At 40.0% G+C, this 22439-nt stretch overlaps 4 protein-coding genes across 5 annotated transcripts; 3 read left to right on the top strand and 1 right to left on the bottom strand.

The window, feature by feature from the left end:
* Positions 1-34: 34 nt before the first annotated feature.
* Positions 35-14818, bottom strand: LOC136431980 (uncharacterized protein NKAPD1-like). Its single transcript, XM_066422988.1, has 7 exons — positions 14699-14818; positions 13895-13992; positions 2222-2345; positions 1839-1915; positions 1085-1204; positions 851-949; positions 35-640 (listed from the first exon to the last, which is right to left on the bottom strand). Exons 1-7 carry the CDS (start codon positions 14816-14818, stop codon positions 253-255), a joined length of 1026 nt encoding a protein of 341 aa, XP_066279085.1. The 3' UTR covers positions 35-252.
* LOC136433392 (PIH1 domain-containing protein 2-like) lies at positions 3309-6641 on the top strand. The gene is made up of 5 exons (XM_066425552.1): positions 3309-3688; positions 3964-4111; positions 4457-4893; positions 5021-5113; positions 5764-6641. The coding sequence occupies exons 1-5, from the start codon at positions 3482-3484 to the stop codon at positions 5920-5922; spliced, it is 1044 nt and encodes a 347-aa protein (XP_066281649.1). The 5' UTR covers positions 3309-3481; the 3' UTR covers positions 5923-6641.
* Positions 6944-16678, top strand: LOC136433388 (uncharacterized). Of its 2 annotated transcripts, none has more exons than XM_066425544.1 (20): positions 6944-7066; positions 8610-8687; positions 10148-10259; positions 10456-10541; positions 10652-10743; positions 10846-10957; positions 11234-11340; positions 11480-11606; positions 11962-12076; positions 12368-12453; positions 12705-12856; positions 13032-13091; positions 13287-13353; positions 13609-13703; positions 13912-14040; positions 14420-14534; positions 14915-15055; positions 15164-15342; positions 15576-15658; positions 15891-16678. In XM_066425544.1, exons 2-20 carry the CDS (start codon positions 8615-8617, stop codon positions 16078-16080), a joined length of 2121 nt encoding a protein of 706 aa, XP_066281641.1. In that variant the 5' UTR covers positions 6944-7066; positions 8610-8614; the 3' UTR covers positions 16081-16678. The 2 variants fall into 2 exon arrangements, with proteins under 2 accessions (XP_066281641.1, XP_066281643.1); XM_066425546.1 differs by having other exon boundaries at positions 6981-7066; positions 8595-8687.
* Positions 16679-17372: 694 nt separating this feature from the next.
* On the top strand, positions 17373-22277 carry LOC136433391 (transcriptional repressor protein YY1-like). The gene is made up of 5 exons (XM_066425551.1): positions 17373-17843; positions 18633-18795; positions 19301-19364; positions 19676-19834; positions 20003-22277. The coding sequence occupies exons 1-5, from the start codon at positions 17423-17425 to the stop codon at positions 20249-20251; spliced, it is 1056 nt and encodes a 351-aa protein (XP_066281648.1). The 5' UTR covers positions 17373-17422; the 3' UTR covers positions 20252-22277.
* Positions 22278-22439: the final 162 nt, after the last annotated feature.

Genomic DNA, 22439 nt, shown 5'->3' with positions numbered 1-22439 from the left:
AAAGGGAACTGATACATTATACATGACAAACAAGCTGGTTCAAAATATACTTTAATAGTTGTTGCAATAAATACACAAGGTATTGAATCCACAAATTTGATTAAACATAAAAAGAGTCCTAAGAATCAAAGTCTTACCTACACATAAGAAATTCATTCACACAATCTAATAGTACTAATAGGCACTATGGTGTTTCCTTTTCCTCTGCACTTGTTTGGGTGAAATTGCCTCCTTTCTAGGATTGCCAGGATGCTACCTGCCATCACTGTGCCTCTTTCTGTCCCTAATCTTGGCATTACCATCTCCTCTCCTACGTTTACTAGATGAGTCTGCATCAACATGGCTGTGGTCTCTCTCAGCCTTACGGCTTTGTTTATGTCTTGGACGATGTCTGACAGACTTGTCCTTTTCTGCATGTGCTGGTATAAAAATACTTGAACTTTGCTGATCATTTCGCTCATTTTTGCCGGAGTGAGTACCATTAGATTTAGAGGTAAGCTTGGTTTTCTTGTCATCCTCGTGTTTCTTTCTTTTCCTCTTCTTCAACATTTTCCGTTTCTCCCGCTGCAAAGAGCTGTCTGAGTCACCAGAATGTTTCCTTTTCTTTGATAAGTCTTTCTTCTTGGCTTTCTTCTTCTTTCTAATAGGAAGAAAAGATGCATACATTGTATTAGCCACCCATCATCCTGCAAAGTAGTACATACCTCAGAAAGTAAAATGTATTGCTTCTCATATGGTTGACAAAATGGTCACAGTCTGAAGGACCATTTGTTATTATGCCTAAAATTTCCAAGCATGAAAAATAATCAAGATGTGGCACTGGGTTCAGAATGACGAAAGAGCGACTCACTTGCGTCTTTTACTCCTGCTTCTGTCCTCAGAGCCCTCAGTATTGGAAGAACTGCTGAAGGCATCAGGGTACAACTCCTTAAAGCCACCATGTCCCCATCTGTACAAAATAATACACAAAATTAATACAAGAACAGGATATTTTCAGGATTGCATCTCCCTTTTAACCTTTTACTACCTTTTACTTAATGTAAAACACACAAGTGCATGAAACAAAATCAGTTGTAGAGGATACCTGTCAGGATCTGCCTCTTCTGCCTCATATAACTTCTTAGTCCAATAGGAGCTGCCTGGAGAGACTCCCCCAGATGTCTTGACTCTTGTGTCAACATTTCTGTCACTTCTCATCTGGCCACTGCAAATATACAAATAAAGTATGAAATACACAAGTAAGTGGTAGGGAGTACTCTTGGGACATTGTTTAAGTAACCACTGGCACTTGATGCTTAACTTAAGTGCTCTTTAGTTTAATAATACTTTACCATAGCAACTGACACATAAACAATTGCTCAAGTGATAAGCAATAACTAGCCAAAATTATTAAGTTCTCTTCCTCTAGGCTCCTAGATTTTGAAGCATATCAGGTATAGTTATGACCATAACTATAAAGGTCTGACTGTGACATTGACAACAAAGGAAATATAAAAGATCTTATACTGTAAATGCATTTAATTCTGTGGTTTAATATACACAGTTTTCACAGTAACCTTTTCACTGCAAACTTAAACACAGAGAAAATGCTTGTTCTGCCTTCTGCCCGCCTACCACCCTGTTTCAAACGCAAACAGTATAAACTGCAACATTTTCTCCATGCAGCGAAATTAAGCTAAATCACTGCAAACTTGCATTTACAGTGACAAGTTGACATTCAGGATTTCACAATAATCTATGCCAATATTACTGAGAATGTAAATATCTTACAACATAACATCCGCTGGCTCTATTCAGAGTCAATAAGGAAGAGTCAAACTTAAAAATGATGTGCACACCTTCTGTAAGGTGACGTGTCCTTCCTCCTAGTCTGCATCTCCTTATACTGTCTCCACATCTCTGACTCCTCGTGGACCTGTAAGCACAAATGAGTACATGTATGTATAAAAAAAGTACTGCATCTTAAAATATATGGAGACAAGGAAAAACTACTTGCTATTGGGTGCAAATATATGAAAAGTATGCTATCATATTCATTTTATTACAAAAACTTAAAACTATTCCATCTACATTCCTACGCTAGTTAAAGTTCTATACCTAAACCAACATTTTTCACAGCCAGCTTAGAAGTATTTTGACCATACCTTTTCATTTAACCTATACAGTATACTTCATCAGTAAAAAATATGTAATGTTTTGATATGGCCTTAGCTTAGGTTACCTTGTTCATGCTTTCTGTGTGCCTGATGACATTCTTGAGGAGCTGCTTGTCTACAGATGTCCTTCCTCTAAAACCAGCCATAGTGATGTGAAGAGATACACTTGATGAAATCTTAACAGGAAAACTGAAAACAAGAACATAATTTTGTCATAATACAACAGTCACCTGAAAAACAACGTGAATATGTGGGTTGCAAACTAGCCAAATAATCAGAAAGTTATCAAATACGATGCATATCTTAAATATTCCTGTAATTAGACGATAATCAGGAGAAAGCCTTCGCATAGTTGAATTTAGATCATACTGATCTGACCTAATTATATACACCCCCCACCCATCCACACACCAAACTAATTGTCGATCATAACTTATGATCGCCGCACGTACGTCATAAAATAATAAGATTGTGGCGATTATTACATCAAACAAACTACCGAGCATCATCTCTACCTTTACACCGTGCCTCGATCCCAGTCCGTGTAACTGTTAGATTAGGGAGAGAGCGGCATCAAAGAGCGGACAAACAACAACATCCACCACCAGGCATCACCATAATTATGTCGCGCATGCTTCTTCCGGTTGTCGAGCTCTATTTCCGGTCAGATCTGTCCCGGAGCCTGAGACATTTCCTCGACATTTTACTAGTCTTGTGCTTCTCATAAGTGGTCTGAAGCTTTTATAGCTAACTACTGTCACCTCCCTCAAGTAGATATTTACCTCTCATGGGTTTCACCACCCAACAAAGTTGTTGTTGTTGTTGTTGTTGTTGTTGTCCTTGTTTAACGTCTATTATATCGCTAGACGTGGTCTCTTGGTGCTGTGTTACGCTTGGTTCATACGAGGCTGATGTCTCTCTAGGTGTTTAACTCTTGGTGGCTTGTGCTTGCGAACTGCTGGAGGTGTTTCTAGGAGAGCACATCGAGTCTGTGCGTGCTCTCGATGTACCGGGAGAGAGCTAAGTACATCTGCTTGTTGATTGTCTCGGAAAGGTCTTCTCTCATCCCAGCTAGAGTGACGATGTCCGTGTCTCTGCTTCCCTCTGCAATGTTGTATGTCTCGTATAAGCTCTCAGCTTCTAGCAGCAATCACAGCTGCAAATCCCTACAAAAATGATGACGTTTTACACAACTTCTGATGACGTTTTACACAACGGCACGCTGTATCTAAGGGACAGCTGAACGAGTGAGTCGTTCTCACCTGCCGTCGAAGTAGTCACCTGTTTTTCTCGTGTGAACCTCTACAAGACAGACGGATCTTGTCATGGCAGGGTTGGTTGGAGGCGTAAGTAACGAGGCCGCGATGGGCCAGGCCCAGCGGATCTGGGACATGCTGGACGAACTGGCGGACAGCGATCCGGATGGGTACAAGAACTTCATCTCCAAACAAATGAAACAGGCAAAGGAGGAAGGACGGCGGGGCTGGGCACCTGTCCCTGAACCTCACATGTGTGTCAAGACTTCTATTCAGGTTTGTGCCACTTCACACGATGGATTTATGATTCCTATATAACAATAAGTATGTAAATTTTTGTTATCCCTTGTAACTTTTATTGCGTTTGATGTTAAATGTTGATAACTTTTGTTTGGGGTTTTCCCACAGGGCCCATTGAAAATAGTCAGTTGGCGACAGGATTTTCCCCTGGTTAGATAAATAAAGCAAATAAACAAACAAACATAGTTTTATGAGGTTTGTCAGAGAACTATGATAAGTTCTTTACAGAGAAACATTTCACAATTTTACAGAAACGTCTACATGAAAATGGACCTGCTAAGGATGCCAGAGTCCTTTACCTAAACATCTGCAGCTTTGACAAAGTACCGTCACCCAAGACAGACCAGGACCCCGTCCCTGTGAGTGGTGGGAAGATGTCAACTGGGACAGATGACCAAGGTAATATCTTTACAAGTAACATTTCTTGAATTTTCCATGGATGTTAAGATTTATGAAAAGTAGACTGACTTTTAGTTCAAATCATTTCATTGATGATTCCCTGTGGAACTTTATGTTCCATGTATTAATCATAATGCCTAGCTTGCTTTCAGTCTGAAATTCCTCATTCCTGTATATGTTGTTGTCCATGTTTTATGTCTATTTCACCGCTAGACATGGGCTCAAGGTGGTGACTGCTTCATTATAGACAAGATGGGTAGAATTCCAATTCATGTTACACTGCTCAATTCCCATGCATGGACACATGGTGAGGTCATGTGATGTTTTCTTGTTTTTGCTCTTCAGGGTTGTATGCTGCTGTCCCCATCGTCTTCAATCCCTCTGTGTTACAAGAAGTGACAAAAGACAAAACAGCAGAGGACATGCTGGTCAACCTTGCTCTGGAGTATGTACAACATCAGTATAAACTGACAGTGTCATCAAAGTTTGTTAGATGTGAAGAGAAGCTGAAAGGTGATTACAAGACTCTGGTCAAAGCCTTCCAACAGTTGTCTAAGAAAAGTGAACCTTCAGAACCTGTGGGATCAGGAGACGTCTTAGACTCACCCCAATCAATTCTCCATCACCTCTCAAACCTGTCAACTGAAAACGAAGAAAAGGATGAGCCAGTCATCTCACTAGTGTCTGAAGACAAACCCAAACAAGGGAAAACCACGTTGATCGAGGAAATTTCCAGTACAGAGACACAGCTTACCAAGCCCGAGTTTCAGCTCATAGTGAAGGTAATAAGCATTAACATTTTGTTATAATTAAGCATATGATGCAACTGAAGTATTCTTTGCAAACTGCTGATTTATGGCTACAGTTGCTGACTTGTTGTCATCATTGATCTGTACTTTTTTTGTGCAGGAGGCAGAGGGATCAAAGCCTAAGAGAGTTGTGCTGAAGATCACATTACCTCTGGTCAGGAGCGTGTCTGAGTGTGAGCTAGACATCTCAGAGGTACATTTAATGCTTCAAATTCATAAACATGAATTTTGGAACTTATGATTGGTGCTTGCTGAGCCAAACCACTTCTCATATCAACCAAACAGTGGGAAGTTTGTTCTCTAACCAGTGTGTTATTTAATATTGCTTAAAGGAAAGCTACACAAAAAATTGAAAATCCTTCTATGCTATTCCAAAGTCAAATTCTTACTTCAAGTTGTTTCACATAAGTCCGTCATAGTTCTGGGATTTTCCACAATTTGCAACTTATGCCTTCTCACCTGATAATTGAATTATATGACGTCAGTGTTTCAAATTTTTCACATGATGATTGTATTATATGACGTCAGTGTTCTAAAATTCAATCATCAGGTGAACAATTTGAAACACTGATGTCATATAATTCAATTATCAGGCGAGAAGGCGTCAGCACGGCATAAGTTGCAAACTGTGGAAAATCACAGAACTATGACGAACTTATGTGAAACAACTTGAAGTAAGAATTTGACTTTGGAATATATTAAGCATAGCATAGAAGGATTTTCAAATTTTTGTGTAGCTTTCCTTTAAAATCAATTGTTCCATGGAAGTTATCATGTGTATGTATCATTTATAGGGCTAGCGATTCCTTAGTGAGTTTGACTGTTTTGTGTCCCCCTGTGCAGGATGATGTGGTGTTGGAAGTTCCTGGGAAGTACAGATTGGAGACCACACTGCCGCAAAGCATAGATGAGGAATGTGCAACTGCCAAGTTCAGTGTGAAAACATCTTCATTGACAGTAACAATGCCTATCAAGATGCACTCCAATGCCCAGCAAATGTGATAACCTCCTGGTAAACGTCTGCAAGATGTGTGCTTCACATACCTCATATGAAAGGCTTTTTAATCTATACCAAGTTACGTCGATGAAGATTAGACATCCAGGTAATAAGATACGCCAAAAAGCAATTACTCAAACAACTGGATATGATTTTGGAAACGGTCAGACGTTTCAAGTAGCATCCACTACTTTTCGTCAGTGACTGTGAGCAAGATCAGTTGCCTTAAGACTATCAAAAGTGGATGATGGATCCTAAGTGTGAATTATCATAAGTGTAAAACCAAGGATGACCTCCTTGGTAAAACACAAAATTCTGAAATATGCAAATAGACAAGCAATCTGATGACCAACAGTCTTCATAATTTCAGCACTATGAGTATGAGTATGGGTGTGTTACCTATGGAATGCTTCTGCCTTAATTCAAGTCAAGACTACATTCCTGTCTTTTTCTTCAAGTTGCCTTACACCTTCAATTGTGTGCATATTTGTGGGTGATGAAACCCAACTATGAATATTAAATGCATTGATGAATTTGTTTATACATCACTTTTATTGTGTACAATTTATATTGTATTCATATAACAATGTTGAACATTATCTCTGGTTGAGGCAACATTAAGCTGCAAGGCAGTGAAGATATAATAGGTTGAATGAATAATGGTATGGATTGTTACTCATATAACAGGTGTTCACATCTGAATAAACTTCTATGCAATTCCAAACACAGCTTGTGGGATTTTTTTCTGACATTCACTGCATACTTTCAAGACATCGTGTTACATTGCTCAACCAGGCAATCTTCTAATCAAGAATTAAACGTCAATAAAAAGCCCCTAGCTTTTGGTAAAAATCACTGAAAATTTGCCATTTGTTTAAACCGGAAAGAACTTCTCTACGGCATACTGTCTAAGTTTGAATAGTCATAAACTTAATATCACACCTGCACAATCGTACAAAACGAACTTGTTGTTAACTTTTAAAAATGGCGCCACTTTCCATAAATCTGATTGGCTAGTTTGGGGACCTCGTTCCCAGGACTGCCTCTGTGCTCCCCTGGGACACGAACAGCTCTGCGTACGAGAGCGGAGCGGAGGCGATCCCCTGCATGTGGAACACCCGTGCACCCACTGTTACACAGCTGATACAGGTGGGCTCAACATTTTAGCGATTTAGTCAGGATGTGTGAGAGTTTCTGACAACTTGTGTGGTTGCAGGTTCGTCTCGATGTTGCGTTGATCGACTGAATGCACTGATGACTATCCCCATGTCCAAAGTTGGGAGGGGTCCGCTAGAAATGGGGAGGGGAGGGGGGATAGAAAATACAAATTTATAGGGGGATCCCCCTCTGCGGTTAACGAAAACACCTGTCGAAGGTTGATGCATCCAGGAATCAAAGACTATGACTTAAGCTTTAGAAGTTACCGTTATTGTTGCACACATGTAAATGTCGTGGACTAGCAGTGCGGACTCCTTACTTAGTAACTTAGTGAAATTTTCAGCTGTTTATCATATAGTGCAAGGACATTATGGGTAACGTTACCACTATGTCGGAACTTTGTTTACTTCAAGGGCAAGGTTAACTAAGGGTAAGAATTAAGCTTATGAGGTGTGTCAAAATTTCTAAGGTTTGCCTTTCTACTCTTGACCAGTATCAAATGATTTATTTCTTGTGTGAATTGATTATATTCACTGCTCACGTTGTACTTTGCAAAGGGAAGGTAAAGAATGCAGAAACATTTTGATGACCGTAAAATTCTCCGCTGATACTTTTGTTATGGTATTTTGCTTTGATGTTGCAACAATTTATGTTAGAATTTATTGTTAGAATCCATTATTTCAGTATTGTAATTTACATATGCTTTCATCATTAATATCTTCTGTATGTGTCCTTTTTAGTTGCACAATCATGTGTTCTGATTATAGTTAACGTAAAACTTAAGAAAAAAGATTATTTCTGTACTGACTATCACAACAAACAGCACAGATTTGGCCCAATCTCACTCTGGACCAAGCAAGGCCTGACCGACCTTTGGTCTATACAATCACCAGGTCGTGACCTAATTGTCCAACCATCTATTCCTACAATGAGGTTACAAACTGAATGTACAATTCCAACCCCCTTCACCAAAAAATGAGGTCTGAATGGCAAATCCATTTTCAAAATTGCACAGACTCACCTGGCCAGAACCTATCACTTCCTGAACTTGAACTACTGTACACACATTAGTGCAGTGTTGGTGTGTGATGCAGTCATGACATAGCACCAGTGTTTTAGCCAGCACCTGTCATCCCGTCATTTGACGGAATTTTGTTGTCATGACGGACAATAATTTTGCCCAACCCGTCATTTTTGACCACGCCTCCTCCAAAAATAAATCTGAAACCCTTGTGTAATTTTTTACCTAACGAGTTGTCATCAAACTGAGCTTAATCTACTAACATAAATTGCCCGTCAACATGCAGGAAATAGTGTTTCAGAGGTGTAGGATTTCAAAATTTCCATGCCCCCAGACCCCCCCCAAGGATTGTCACGCTTTTGGCGCGATGCCTTGTGGCTTTGCCGCTCGACTCAGTGGCCTGTCAAATGAGATTGAGATGACGGGTAAACATTTCAGGCTGGCTAGAACACTGCATATATAGCACACTTTAAGCATTTTGTCAGTAACATGGTTCAGATTTCTGTTCTACAGCTAAAATGTTGAGACATCTGAGGTTCCTCCAGCCATGCAGGCATGGAACCTGGCATCCCTTCACCAGGAGATTTTCAGGTCAGTATGTGCTCAGGAGATGTGTCCTTATCTATCTTTGAATGTCGTTATAAGTAGTTACATGTATGTCTAAGACGTTTGATGTGATGTCCTAAATATAATTCTGACGCAAACATTTCCACAAGCCTTGAATCAGTTGTGTGAAAAGAATCAAGGAGATTATTGGAACTAGACTGGCCGTCATTTGCTTTAAGAGCAAATTCAGGATGTTTCGCCCATACTCCTCATGCAAGAAGTGGGCTGTCCCAAAATAACTCCTGGGCAAATCCAAGTTTCTGCATAATGTATGCAAATGAGGTCCTCATTAGCATAATTTTTGGCCAGGTGCATTCACCTTTCCTAATGGTACCTACATCTTAAGGATGACATCCGCAGCTGTCACGGTAAGGGAAATACAAGTTTATGCATGAATTCTGCAAATGAGGTCCTCATTAGCATAATTCATGGCCAGGTGTGATCACCTTTGCTAACGGTACGTACATGTCAAATCTGACATCTGCAGCTTTTCCGGTAAGGGAATCACAAGTTTACGCATAAATCATGTAAATGAGGTCCTCATTAGCATAATTTATGGCCTGGTGTGTTCACCTTTCCCAAGGAGGTTTTATGCCTTTCCTAAAGGTACCTTCATCGCAAAGATGACATCCGCAGCATTTACCGTAAGGGACATACAACTTTATGCATACATTATGCGAATTAGGTCCTCATTAGCATAAGTAATTGTCAGGTGTAGTCACCTTTCCTATAGGTACCTACATCTCAAATATAACATCTGTACCATGTAACATAAGGTACATATAACTTTCTGTAATACCATTAGTAGAGGTACCCCCTGACATCTGCTTGGTTTTAAGTCCCTAACAGGGGATTAGTGTAGGAGGGCTTATGTTACAGTATGACCTAGTTCTTGCTGGCCCGGACAGAAAATAACCAAAAATTGCATCAAAAAATTGCAAAATAAATCATTTTGAAGTAGTGTATGCCAAAAAAAATAATGGGGTCCTTTGGGTAAATATCCAATGCACAACTAAACCAAATGTCAGGTCCTCAGGTTTCAACACCACGGCACTGGAGGCCATCATGTGCGACTTTTGTCTGAAAATGACCAAAAAACCTCCATAAAATCATTTTCAAAACTTATATCAAAAAAATTTAAAAAGGGTCTAGGGGTATACACGTGCTCTACCTGCATACCAAATTTCAGCTAATTTGGTCAACGGACGACCGAGAAGAAGCGATTTGAAGATTTGACAGGAGAAGAAGGAGAAGAAGAAGGAGAAGAAGAAGGAGAAGAAGAAGAAGAAACCTTACAAAAACAATATGTTTCATATGTTTCGTTGGCGAAACATAAAAATGAAGCTCTCCCTATTTTCCAACAATTTAAGATGCCATGCACATGTAACATACATATGTACATGTATTTACATTAATTTCATCATTCTACACATGGTTCTTTTCAGACCTCATCAAAGTCCTCCCTGAGGTTAGCAAAGCCCTTGCAAATGGTGAGCCTGTAGTTGCCCTGGAGAGCACAGTCATCACACATGGCATGCCTTATCCACACAATATAAGGTACGCATACTCTCCTCTATGTCGCATACTAAAATACAGCACTTTGGAATTAATCTGATTGTTCATGCCTTTGCTAGTGATTTTGTCTCAGTGCTGATTGAACTATGCACAACTAGAAATATTTTTGTACAGCAAATAGCACATTATAGATGACTTTGATGTGACTTAATAAGACCTGCGTCTTTCATTCCCCCAGGACAGCCCAGAGAGTGGTTCAGATTGTACGAGAACACAGGGCAACACCAGCAACTATTGCTGTCATCAATGGGAAACTTAGAATAGGTAAATTTTAGGTCTGACATTCACTGCATACTTGTACTTCATTCAAGAGTAAGTCTACATTACTCTGTGTCATGCAGAGGTTAGATGAAGGATGTTTATGTTGATTGCAGGTCTAACAGAAGACGAACTTGAGTGGCTGGCTAAGGCAGAAGACCCAATTTTGAAGACATCAAGAAGAGACTTGTCTATGGTTATCACCAAGGTACCCTGAAATTGTTTTTCTCTTCTAATTCATGGGGAATTTAGTGTCAATGGTATTATTTGGTGAAGATGTGACAGTTAGCAAGTTATTTCCATTTTCCAGGGCTGGAGTGGAGGAACTACAGTGGCAGCCACCATGATAGCAGCCTACAAGGCTGGCATCCCCGTCTTTGTGACGGGAGGCATTGGAGGAGTGCACAGGGGAGGACATTCAAGTAGGCAAATTATACTTGTATAATCTTGTATACCTATAACCTCATTTACAGTCAGGTTTAAAATTAGTCTTTGAAGTAGTACATCGTGTATTTCCATTTGGATTCTTTCAAAACTCATAATAATTTTTTTTTCAAACATACTGAACTGAACTGTGCCAAAACAAGTTTTGCAGTCTCTCATTCTTTTTTTTCATGTTTTTCATTGTTTTCATGTCACAGTGGAATAAAGTTTATTACTGTTAATAAAATTCTTTTCTGACACCATCATTTCTGTAGCCCTGGATGTCAGCGCTGACCTGACGGAGCTTGGACGGACTCCCATTGCTGTTGTTTCTGCTGGAGTCAAGTCAATCCTGGATATAAGTCGCACGTTAGAGTACTTGGTATGGACAACACATCTGTTTACATCCTTCTACCAGTCTGGGTAACAACGAAATATCATTTTACCAGAGGTCTGCTTTATTTTCCAGTTGTAGGTTTGTCAGGTGGGCCACTGAAACTGTCCACTGTGTTTTTCTGTAGGAGACCCAGGGAGTATCTGTGATGACCTACGGGAACACAACAGACTTCCCAGCATTCTTCACCCAGAAGAGCGGCTTCCACTCTCCCTACAACGTAACCACTCCAGAGGAGGCTGCTGAGGTCATAGGTCAGCAAGTTTCATGAGTGACTTGCTCATATTTTTTCAATGATATGTAATGGTGACTTCTGTGTTGTCCTCGTCACAAATAACATGAGTTGTTCCCGCATAGAAAATTTATATTGACCATGCTGGTTTAGGTGTGATTATAACAGTCAAATCTATCTAATCAATCAGTTAACAGCCCTGATCTTGGTATTGCACTGACAAATGAAAAAGAAATGAAAGAATGGAGAATCAACTTTCATAGCACTGAATGACTTGATAGTATGTACTCAATACTTAGAGATATGTATATGTATGTATTGTTGAACTCATTTATGTAGTCAGAATTTGACTCATTGTTTGTTCTTGTTTGCTTCAGACAATCATTTCTCCCTCGGCCTGGACAGTGGGCTGCTTATCGCAGTGCCCATTCCTGAGCAGCATGCTGCACAGAAAGTGGAAGATGCCATACAGAGGGCAGTTCAACAAGCAAGGTTCCTACATACTTCATGACTGAATGTTGTTATAGTATCAGGGATGATGACAGGTTACGTCGTAGGAGACTTTGTGCCAGATACTAGTCCAGAAGAGTGCTTCTGTAGAAGATATATATGAAAGATTTGAATAATGACACTGATTTTATTATTGCTAGTATCACACCAGTTGTCCTTACAGCATGTAAAAACACATGTACGTGCATATGGATTAGAAACATCAAACTGTAGTTGTTGCTGTAGCTATTGTCAGTAGTACCTGGGAGTGACAAAATGTATTATTTATTCCAGTGAAGAGGGAGTACGTGGGGACAAGGTTACTCCATACATCCTCGGGAAAGTGGATGAGCTGACTCAGGGAAAGTCTCTTGTTGCTAGTATCCTTTCATTGTTGTCCCCCACCACACATGTTATGATGACAATATATCATTGCTCTACAGTCTGTCTGTAATAGCAGATACTTCAATCCACACTGTGGATGAAACTTGCTAGGATTCTGAAGCAACCACTTGTGTCAATAATTTTTTTCAAGAGCTATCTGTATTGAAACCTAACATTCTTTGAGGAGAATTTTCATAACCCCATGTAGTGGATGGCAAGTGTAGTATCCTTGACTCTAACAACACAGACATTGCCTTGATGGAGAACAATGCTGCAGTGGGCAGCCAACTGGCCTGGGCCTTGTCACACAGGAGAAGAAAACACTACCACAACATGCCCACGTCCAACCTGCAAGCCAAGAGCCCACTGGCTGATGTTGTTATCAAGAGTAACAAACCCGTATGTATGAGCATGGATAGATGTCCAGCAGCTTAATTAACCCTACCTGCAAATTGTATTGTCCTGTGGTTTAAGACAAAAACATACCTATACAAACTAATGTGTTCTCTGAAAAAGAAATTTTGATAAGCTGAAAAAGCAGAAACAATTAAAGATTCCACCTTTTCTTCAACAGGTTGTTGTAGGTGCCAGTGTGGTCGACTTTGTGGCAAAGACTAAGGATCCGGAAGTCCAGGTACTGACACAAGATGATTTACTTTTCTAGATCGTTTTATGGTAGAACATAGTCAGAGTTAAGACTTCTAATGCTGTAATGTACATCTTGGACTTGTGTTGTGTGTTGAATTATGTAATCATGTCATTTTTTTCAAGTGAGTAAACAGACAATCATTAAAGATTGATAGATATTATGTCTTTTTCATTTCAATAGCTGGGTGGGATGACAAACCCAGGGACATTGACCCAATCTTTCGGGGGAGTTGGTAGAAACATTGCAGGTGAGGCTTACAATTATTGTGTTCATACAACTTTTAGTTTGAAAGATTTTAAAAACATTTTAGACCATTTGTTGCCACTTGTTAATTCAAGGAAAATAAATCAAATTCAACCATTGCTGCCTGTAGAATCATGGTGGTAATAATAAATGAACACCATACAAAACTATCTGTACTGCCATAATCAATAGCATGTGGGGTAGGAATACGTTGCAGACTTGATTGTTTATATTTATGGCGTTCGTTTTGTTTTCGCAGATTGCATGAGTCGACTTGGTGCCATGCCTCTACTTGTGTCTGCAGTTGGGAATGACCCGCATGCTGCATCATTTTACATCTACTCAGCACACATGGTAGGCTCTGTTGCTTGTTACCTTTGTGATGTATAGATTTTCTTGTATTGATCATGATTGATGTAAATTCTTACTTGTGTAACTTTGAAGGACTTAACCCTTTAATTGTCACAAAAAAAAACATCTTGTTTGTTGAATCATAGCTGAGATACATGTATGTTTGTTTGTTTGTTGAGTTATAGCTGAGATACCTGTATGTATGGTTCAGGATGTGTCTGGAGTGTCCCAGCTGGAGGACCAGAGGACTGCCACGTACTGTGCTGTTCTGAATGGAGAAGGCGAAGTGGTGCTGGGAGTGGGAGACATGGACATCAACGATCAAATATCAGCCAATTTGGTAACGGCAACAGATTGTAGATATGTAGTTGAATCATGTTCGATTTTGTATTGTCCATTTGTTGCTCAATTGCTGCTTTTTGACCATGTAGATAGTCGCAGGCTTTAGGAATCTGTGTAATTGATAATCTCGTAATATAGCATCAATACATCTGTTGTGACAATTTAGTTAGCCTGTTCTTCTGTAAAAACAGGGTTTGACCTGATGATAGTCTATTATACGCCTCTCTTGTCAATTTTTTAACAATTGTACTGATTGTTTCCCTATCTCTAGGTCCTGCCAAGACAGTGGTCCAAAAATCTTATGAATCCAATAATTTTGTCATTCTAGACACCAACTTATTTACCCTCTATCTCCCATGTCTCCTCCATTTTGTCAGGTATCCAAATTTGCCTCGGCTATTGAGCTGGCCCCGTTTGTGTGTGTGGATGGCAACATTCCAGAAGAAACCGTTCGCTACATACTCAAGCTGTGCCACTATCTTCAGGTGCCAGGTAAACTAACATTACCAGCCAAGGATTTTCTTATTTTCTGCATTGGATCAAGAAATAAGTATGGCTATGTCATTGATTTGTAAATAGGTACTAGAACATAGGGTGAAGTACCGGTAGTTTTGTGTTGTGGGGAAAGTGTGTTCATGCTGATTCATCATCGTCACCGCTTTCATCTGTCGAAGACTCGAACGATGTGGGCCACCACTGCTTTCCACGCTCTTCTGTCCAGAGCCTGCCTTCTCGCTCCCTCCCAAAGTGAAGCCCAGTTCTTCCAGGTCCCTCATGACTGTTTTCTGCTATGTCATTTGTTCATGCTGATATATGTTATCTTTGATGCAACTTCACCACACAAAATATTACATGAGTATGTCTTTATGCAGCCTGGTATGAGCCCACTTGTGTCTTGAAGTCCTCCAAACCTTTCCAGTCAGATGCTTGGAAGAACATAACTTACTTGTCCCCGAATCTAACTGAGCTGAGGGCGATCTACTGCATGGTGACTGGGCACGAGGAACCATTAGGTAATGATGTGAACACTTCTATGGTCTATATTATTCACTTTAGTATTCAAATATCAACAGTTGCTGAATTTCATGATGACTGCTTTGATTGAACAGGTTTTTATTCAGTTCCAGAGGAAGACCCTACCTTGTCCCAGAGACTTCAGGAGGCAGTGTTCCTTGTCCGCCCACTGCTGGAATACCTCCACTGTGTTGTTGTAACCTTGAGTCGGGACGGAGTGCTTGTGTGCCGCAACACTGAGCAGCAGTCCAGTTTTCCTGTGGGGAAAGGAAACAACACAGTCAAAGTAAGCAGCAAAAATGTCATGCTGTAAAATAAAGTGACAAGTACATGTAGTGGAAAATTTGGCTTTATAGAAGCAGTGTATGCCACCCATTCCATCTACTTATTTAAGGTATTGGTTTCACAGAAATGTTTTACTGCAGAACTAAAACATGGCAAAATTGAATGTTTTGGTAGAAACTTGAATTTCTCTATAGAAGAAACCATCAATCTTAACAAGATGCTTTTTCTATACAGAAAACAATGCTGACAGCAGTACACTATCCAGTATTCCCTAAAACAGAGCAGCAGGTGATCAACGTCTCTGGAGCAGGAGATTGGTAAGACATGCTGCATGTTGATCAATTCCTGATCTAATTGTTAAGACAATTGCATTAAAGGCCATGTAGGTGTCCTTGAAACATAACTATCCCTGTAAAAATGTACACACAGCTCCTTATACATCATACTAATGCACAGAACTGGAATCTATCTAGCGTAGATTTATTTTTGATGGAACATTTTAACTACCTATGAGTGCGGACTATATGATATATCTTTGTTCTTCCTCAGCTTGTCTGCAGGCATGATGCATGGTATGCTGCAGGGGCTTCCCCCAGACATTTGCATAAAGCAGGGTCTCCTGTCTGCCTACAACTCCACACAGACCCACAGTGCTGTGCCTTCAAACATCGACTGTACAGACTTCTCTGAAGAGAACATCAAGAAGCTGCACTGGCCAACGTACACCATACCTATCTAGTTGATATTGAGTTGATACTGGTTCAAACTTGATGTCAATACATGTGTAGTCTACAACACGAGTACATGAATGTTTAGGATCTCTGTAGATCTCCACTTTGCTGCTTACTTCTATTTAGGTGCCTTCTTGATTCCTCACAGCTCAGTAGCAAATTCTTCCTCCTGCTGTTATTGTACAGAGCAGTTGTGTATTTAACTGCTTATACTTATAGACGTTTGGAGACTTCTCGCTTTCAACAAGGAGGTTAAAAAGGCCTTGCTATCAACAAATTACTGGAATTGTAATGTTCTCTTGGAAACCATAGGGTGATGTACTAAGATAGATTTAAGGCAAGCTTATACCACCCTACTTAACCACATATTTTATTGGTTTTCTTTTTCAATTTTGTATCCTGCCAATTGTTCAGATGTACAAAATTATGCAGTATTGTGTACAAATAAGAGTTTTGTAATGTGACCGATAAAAGTGATAAATAATCATGTAACTGGTTTCTGTATTGTCATGTATGATAATTATCTCTAAGTCTCATCTTATGATCTATGTGTTACTGTTACTGCCATTTGGTTGTCAATAATAATTACTATGATGTTGTGTTGAACTTATTTGTCTGTGTTGATTGCTGGCTACATTGGTAGTTAGATAACTCTCCCCAAGGAGGTTTGATTAAACCTCCTTGCTCTCCCCAAGCCAGTTGCTCAATTTTTATTCACCACACCCCCAAAAAAAGTTTTCAGCCATATCGTAAATCGTACAAAGCAGCTGCAAAATTAGAAAATATGCATAATGTAAATTGCAAAGAATATTTGGGAAAACTGATACTAATGTCATAGAATGCCAAAGTCAAAGAAGAAGTTTTGAAAGAACAAAAATGAATAATCTACTATTTCAGTACAGTATATCATACTCTGTGTGTTCATCCTCCCTGCCACATAGATTTCATAATGAAGGCAACTTCTTTTTTTTCTATTCCCAGGCTGGGATCAGTTTTGGGGGCCCCAGAGAATATTATCCATATAATCAAATTAACATGGCCTTAAAAGCTATTCTGAGCTACCAGTATTCATGATCAAGTGGTATGGGATGTGATGGCTAAACTGAGGTCCAATTAATATAAGGAGAAAATCTTGTCGAATTTTCGTCTGTCTCTACTGCCGGTGTGAATGTATAACAAACACTTGAAGCCAATGTCCTTATCGACTAGGGTGGATGGACATTTGGAAGAGAGTGTAGTATTCAAACTTGCCGCCCTCCGGAACTTATTTCAATATCAAGTCACGTGACTAATACTAATCACCCCCTGCAAAGCAAGAAGGCGCCATTGCTGTTCAGCCATTTTTCCAACATGGCGTCTGTTGTCGGCTCAGAAGTCGAAATTCAGGAGGTGGAGGTGGAGACCATGCCTGTGGTCGAAACCATCGAGACGACAGTAGAAACACAACCTATGATAGCCTTACAGCCACTACCTGAGCCTGGTCGTGAGGAAGTAATCCTTCAAACGCATGAGGAAATCGTAGGAGACGAAGAAGAGGTCCACAATGACTCCGAGGAAATCGACCATATCCCGGTTCCTATGCCAGTCGAGATCGAGGAACACATTAATGTGAGCACGGCAGGAAAGCGAGGAAGACGGGCTACGAAGAAAGGCAAGAGAGGTGCAGCGTTTGGGGATCTCGGAGACGCCGAAAGGTCGCGGAAATGGGAACAAAAGCAGGTCCAAATAAAGACACTGGAAGGCGAGTTCTCCGTGACGATGTGGGCTTCTGGTAAGCGGATATCTTATCGCTGTTGCAAGCATTTTCTATGTAAAGACAGGTGTTAGAAATGATAACGCCTTGTGTTTTGGGGGTAGTTATGGGATGCATTTTGTCGTCTGTTTACTAAGATGATACCGAGATTGTGATGTTGCCGCGAGATCTTCTCGGATATCGACATTTTTCTGTCTAGTTAGGGATGACTGTGCACGCGGCGTGACGTCAGAGGCCTGTTTAATCAAAAGCACTTATGCAGTGAGGACGGAAAATGTCAGAACATTATGCTTTGAACTGTATCTATAGACGGTGTCCAGAGAGAGCATTTTCCATGGGCGCCGCCATCATGAAACAACATGGCGGTTCCAAAATGGCCGCCGATGCAAAAATGGTCCAGTAAAACACTTCAAATCCCAAAATTCTTACAATTGCAGCACAAATTTCTATCATAAATTCATTTGGTGACCGTCCGGTGTTCTTCCGGTTTGGGTTTTTGGAATATCCAGCATTTTCTGACCGAAAACTCTCCTTCCTCGGTGGCCATTTTGTGTGGGTGGTGTTGGGTAAAATATGGCGGAACATCATGGCGGAGTGGGGCAGTTTTGCCTCAGAGAAAATTCAATTTTCACAGATTTCGGTCGAATGGGCGATTACTTCGTACCCTTTGATAGGCTAGTATTGTTATGTAGTATATTGTGCACCTACTGTGCTGTTGGCATCAACAAAAGTTTGGATTTAGCCACGAAAAGTGACTTTTGTGAGGGTGGCAGGACATTCAAGATGGCTTCCTTTGTGTGCACACAGAGGATAGCAACAAAAAGCTGCCCGAGCCTGAACCGGAACCGCCGGCGCCACAGCCGCAGCCTATCCCCGACTTCAGCGAGTTCATGACGGGCAAGAAAATTCCATCTGGGGGCATTCCAGGCATCGACCTTTCGGATCCCAAGCAGCTTGCAGAGTTTGCCAAGTGAGTAAAGTTGTCTTGCCTCGCCTGTCTGTATAACTGACAAGTAAAATGCTTTTGTAACAGTATTGATCGACAACATGTTAGGCGGGAATGTTTTGCCGTGCCACAGAACAGGCTCCGGTATTTAACAGAATTGCAACACGATGACTAACTAAACATCGGGTCTAACTTTTTACTCTCACCTTTTTTAGTATAGGTGCACATAATTGAATGGTCATAGATTTGAATACTTTATTGTAAATTGTTACTGAATTTGAAAGGAAATGTATGGGAACTGAATAGATTTCATTGGGAGGAAGAGCCAAATTTATGTCTATTGCTAAGATGATGATTATCACATGTTCACCAGCCCTCAAGGTCTTAAACTTAAAGATATTGACATAGGATGTGTATCCATTTAGTGTTACTATAAGCAGTTTTTCATGTTTTATGACTTCTTGAAATGTAGTAACGTTAGAATTCGTTATGGGACAACCAGTATGACAACTGTCTTGTTTGTCTTCAGAATCCGCATGAAACCAAAGAAGAACAAGGAGGATGATTCCAAGACAATTGCATGTCCACATAAGGTAAGGGGTCATGTCACATGATGTGTGTTTGTGTGCATCTTTAAAACAAAGCTTCAGAACTAATTTTTATGTTTCATAGTGTGCGTAGGTTGCCAGATACTGAGATAGGCACTGTCATTCATATTTTTGTATAATTTTTCACCATGACGCTAGATCTACATGTCATTGAGTTCTTCATATAGAAATAACTTGTGGTATATTTTAGAAATTGCAACAACTTTGTCCTATCCTAACATAACATTTTTTTCATGTATTTCATTCTCATGGTATAGCGTAAGACAATTCAATGGCCTTTTGATGAAATCTTACAGGGCTGCACAAAGATGTTCCGCGACAACTCGGCCATGCGGAAGCACCTGCACACACATGGGCCCAGAGTTCATGTCTGTGCTGAATGTGGAAAGGCCTTCGTAGAAAGCTCCAAGTTGAAAAGGCACCAACTGGTACACACAGGAGAGAAGCCTTTCCAGGTAATGTCCTGTTTGTAAAAGAGGCCAGTAAACCCCTTTCCCTTTATTCTTTACCCTTTTCTTAGATATGTTAGCTCTGTACTTGGATGTCACAGATGTGTAATTTATCTGAGAATAGGATTGTCAATATGTACATTGTATAATGTCAACTGTTTTTTCATTTTGCAGTGCACATTTGAAGGTTGTGGTAAACGGTTTTCCCTCGACTTCAATCTGCGGACCCATGTCCGAATCCACACTGGCGATCGGCCTTACGTCTGCCCATTCGACGGCTGCAACAAGAAGTTTGCCCAGTCTACCAACCTGAAGTCTCACATCCTGACCCACGCCAAGGCCAAGGCACAGCAGCAGCAACAACAAGCCCTGACCAGCCCCATCCTCACCATGCCAACTTCCACCATGACTCTTCAGATGTAGGCTGGCCCCTGTCCTTAGCATCTGTCAACACAAAACCCTTTGGTTTCTCCCATCTAGTTGCAAACTTTCTAAAGACAAATTTCAAATCTTATATGACACGGTCTGTTTACTCGGAAATTATAGTAAAGGCCCTGATATGGCATTATATCTGCATTGCACCAATACCATGCTTTGTTATTTCTTACATAAAGATTGCAGGGTGCACCTGATACTATCAAAGTTAACTCTGCTTCAGTGCTTGTTTCTCAGGAAAAAAACACAGACTTAAACCAGTAGTGACCCATAGAAATTTAACTTGTAAATTATTTTAGAAAAAATAAGTTGGTTTTATCTGTGGTTGATTTTGAGAGCAAGATAGAACCAAACTTATCCATTATCCAATGTTATAAGCTGCCAGGAAGTCTGAAAACATTATTTTCCATAGCTGCAACTTTGTGTGGCATGTGATGCACACACTTGTATGTCTGGCTGCCATTTATACTAGAACTTGGATAATACATACTGTTTCAGTAAAAGCATCTGTTTGCCCTTCCTTACTATGAGAAGAAACCTATCATTTCACATTTGTACATTTTTAGTGTATTTCATGGGAGGTGGTGATGTCAAATGGACACGTGCAGGTTTCAAATTCCTTAAGATTTTGAGATTTCATGTTGTCAGTTGGTCATTGTATGACAACATGGTTTGGAAGGGTTACGACCTGATAGTTTTGAACCTAAAGAGAAACTCCTAATATACTATAGCTATGCTTGTGAATGATCAAATCTGTTCTGTAACACATTTGTCCATAGTAGGACATGATGGATATTCATCATACAATTACAACAGAAAATAGCAATGAAACATTGATTTATAGAAATGAGCAGGCCATTAGATTTACCCCTTTGCTTGGTCTCTCTTTATGGTGCCACTTGGTTTCAAAACGTGTGGTAACCTTGGGTATTGGAATCTGAAACATGTTTGTCACATATGCCTTCATATGTTGATATGTGGAGCTCATTTGAATTGATGTCTGTAGAAATGCTACCTGTCTGCACCTTTGAGCATTTCAAGTGATATAGATTCAGACAAAACCAAGTCTGAAAACCAGAGAGATATCGCCATTGCCACTATCAGATCAAGAGTTGAGTCATATTTCAAACTTTAAGAACAATACAGGACCTTTTGCACCACCAGTGTCATTTTATTACATATTTCATTACTGCAACAGTGGGGACATGAGACAATGCAAGTGCCTCTTGTTATGATAAAGGAAAGCTAACGGACTACCCGTGCATGCATAGTAATACTTCGATAGTGCTGATAAGGGTTTGAAGAAATTATTATGTAGTTTTTGTCATGTTTATTATAAGTATTGAAGTTTATGTGTTTCACTAGATGAATGATCATGAAAACTTGCTGTTCGTTCTGTCTTCACATGGGTCTGGCTCGCTGTATATTATAGCTTCCTAGTGTAGACCTGCTCTGTAGGGGTATCTGCCACATAGCCACCAAGTACTTAGTTGTCTGAAGTCAGTTGATTATTGGGCATTTGCAAGAAAAGTGTATATATCATTGCAGAAGTGTTGACCCAACCTTGTACATGATTCTTGGCTTAGTGTGAATTTTCACTAACTGTGAGTTTCCTGTTGGTAAGTTCTCTCACCTTGTTAATCCCTGTGGGTTGGCTATATGTGGTAAAAGGTGTCTGTACTATTGTGTTAATTTGCTTGGTTTCTGTAATCGCTTCTAGTCTGCTGCAGATTTTAATTTCTTGTATTTATTCCCCCTAATTAGGACCGGATGAGTTTTGTGTACTTTCCATAAAATGCAGGCTTATTATGATAATGTTATCTAGAGTTCACAGGAAACATTTTGTATGCGTGGTATCGTCTTCACATGTAATGTATATAAAAGAATTGTTGTTGGAATAGGCCAAATAAAAAGGCATGTGACTTGATGAATGGGAACATGGATGCAAACAGATCTAAATCTTAGTTTATACCATGTTCAAGGAATTGAGGGAATAAATTCCAAGTGGACTGTATCTATGTAAGCTGTCTTGTTTCATGTCTTGGTGTGCACATGATGAGAAATTGTATGTTTCTTTCTTTGTGTTTTTGTCAGAAGAACCGCTTTCAGATGAGTGTAGAATGAGGCGTAATGATAATCAGTCGTCACAAATCTTTCAAAAGAAAACAGACAGCAA

The sequence above is a fragment of the Branchiostoma lanceolatum genome, chromosome 4, assembly GCF_035083965.1.
Source record: "Branchiostoma lanceolatum isolate klBraLanc5 chromosome 4, klBraLanc5.hap2, whole genome shotgun sequence".
Classification (NCBI taxonomy): Eukaryota; Metazoa; Chordata; class Leptocardii; order Amphioxiformes; family Branchiostomatidae; genus Branchiostoma; species Branchiostoma lanceolatum.
Note: the sequence above shows the minus strand (reverse complement) of the source record. Positions and strands in the feature narration are given on the sequence as shown.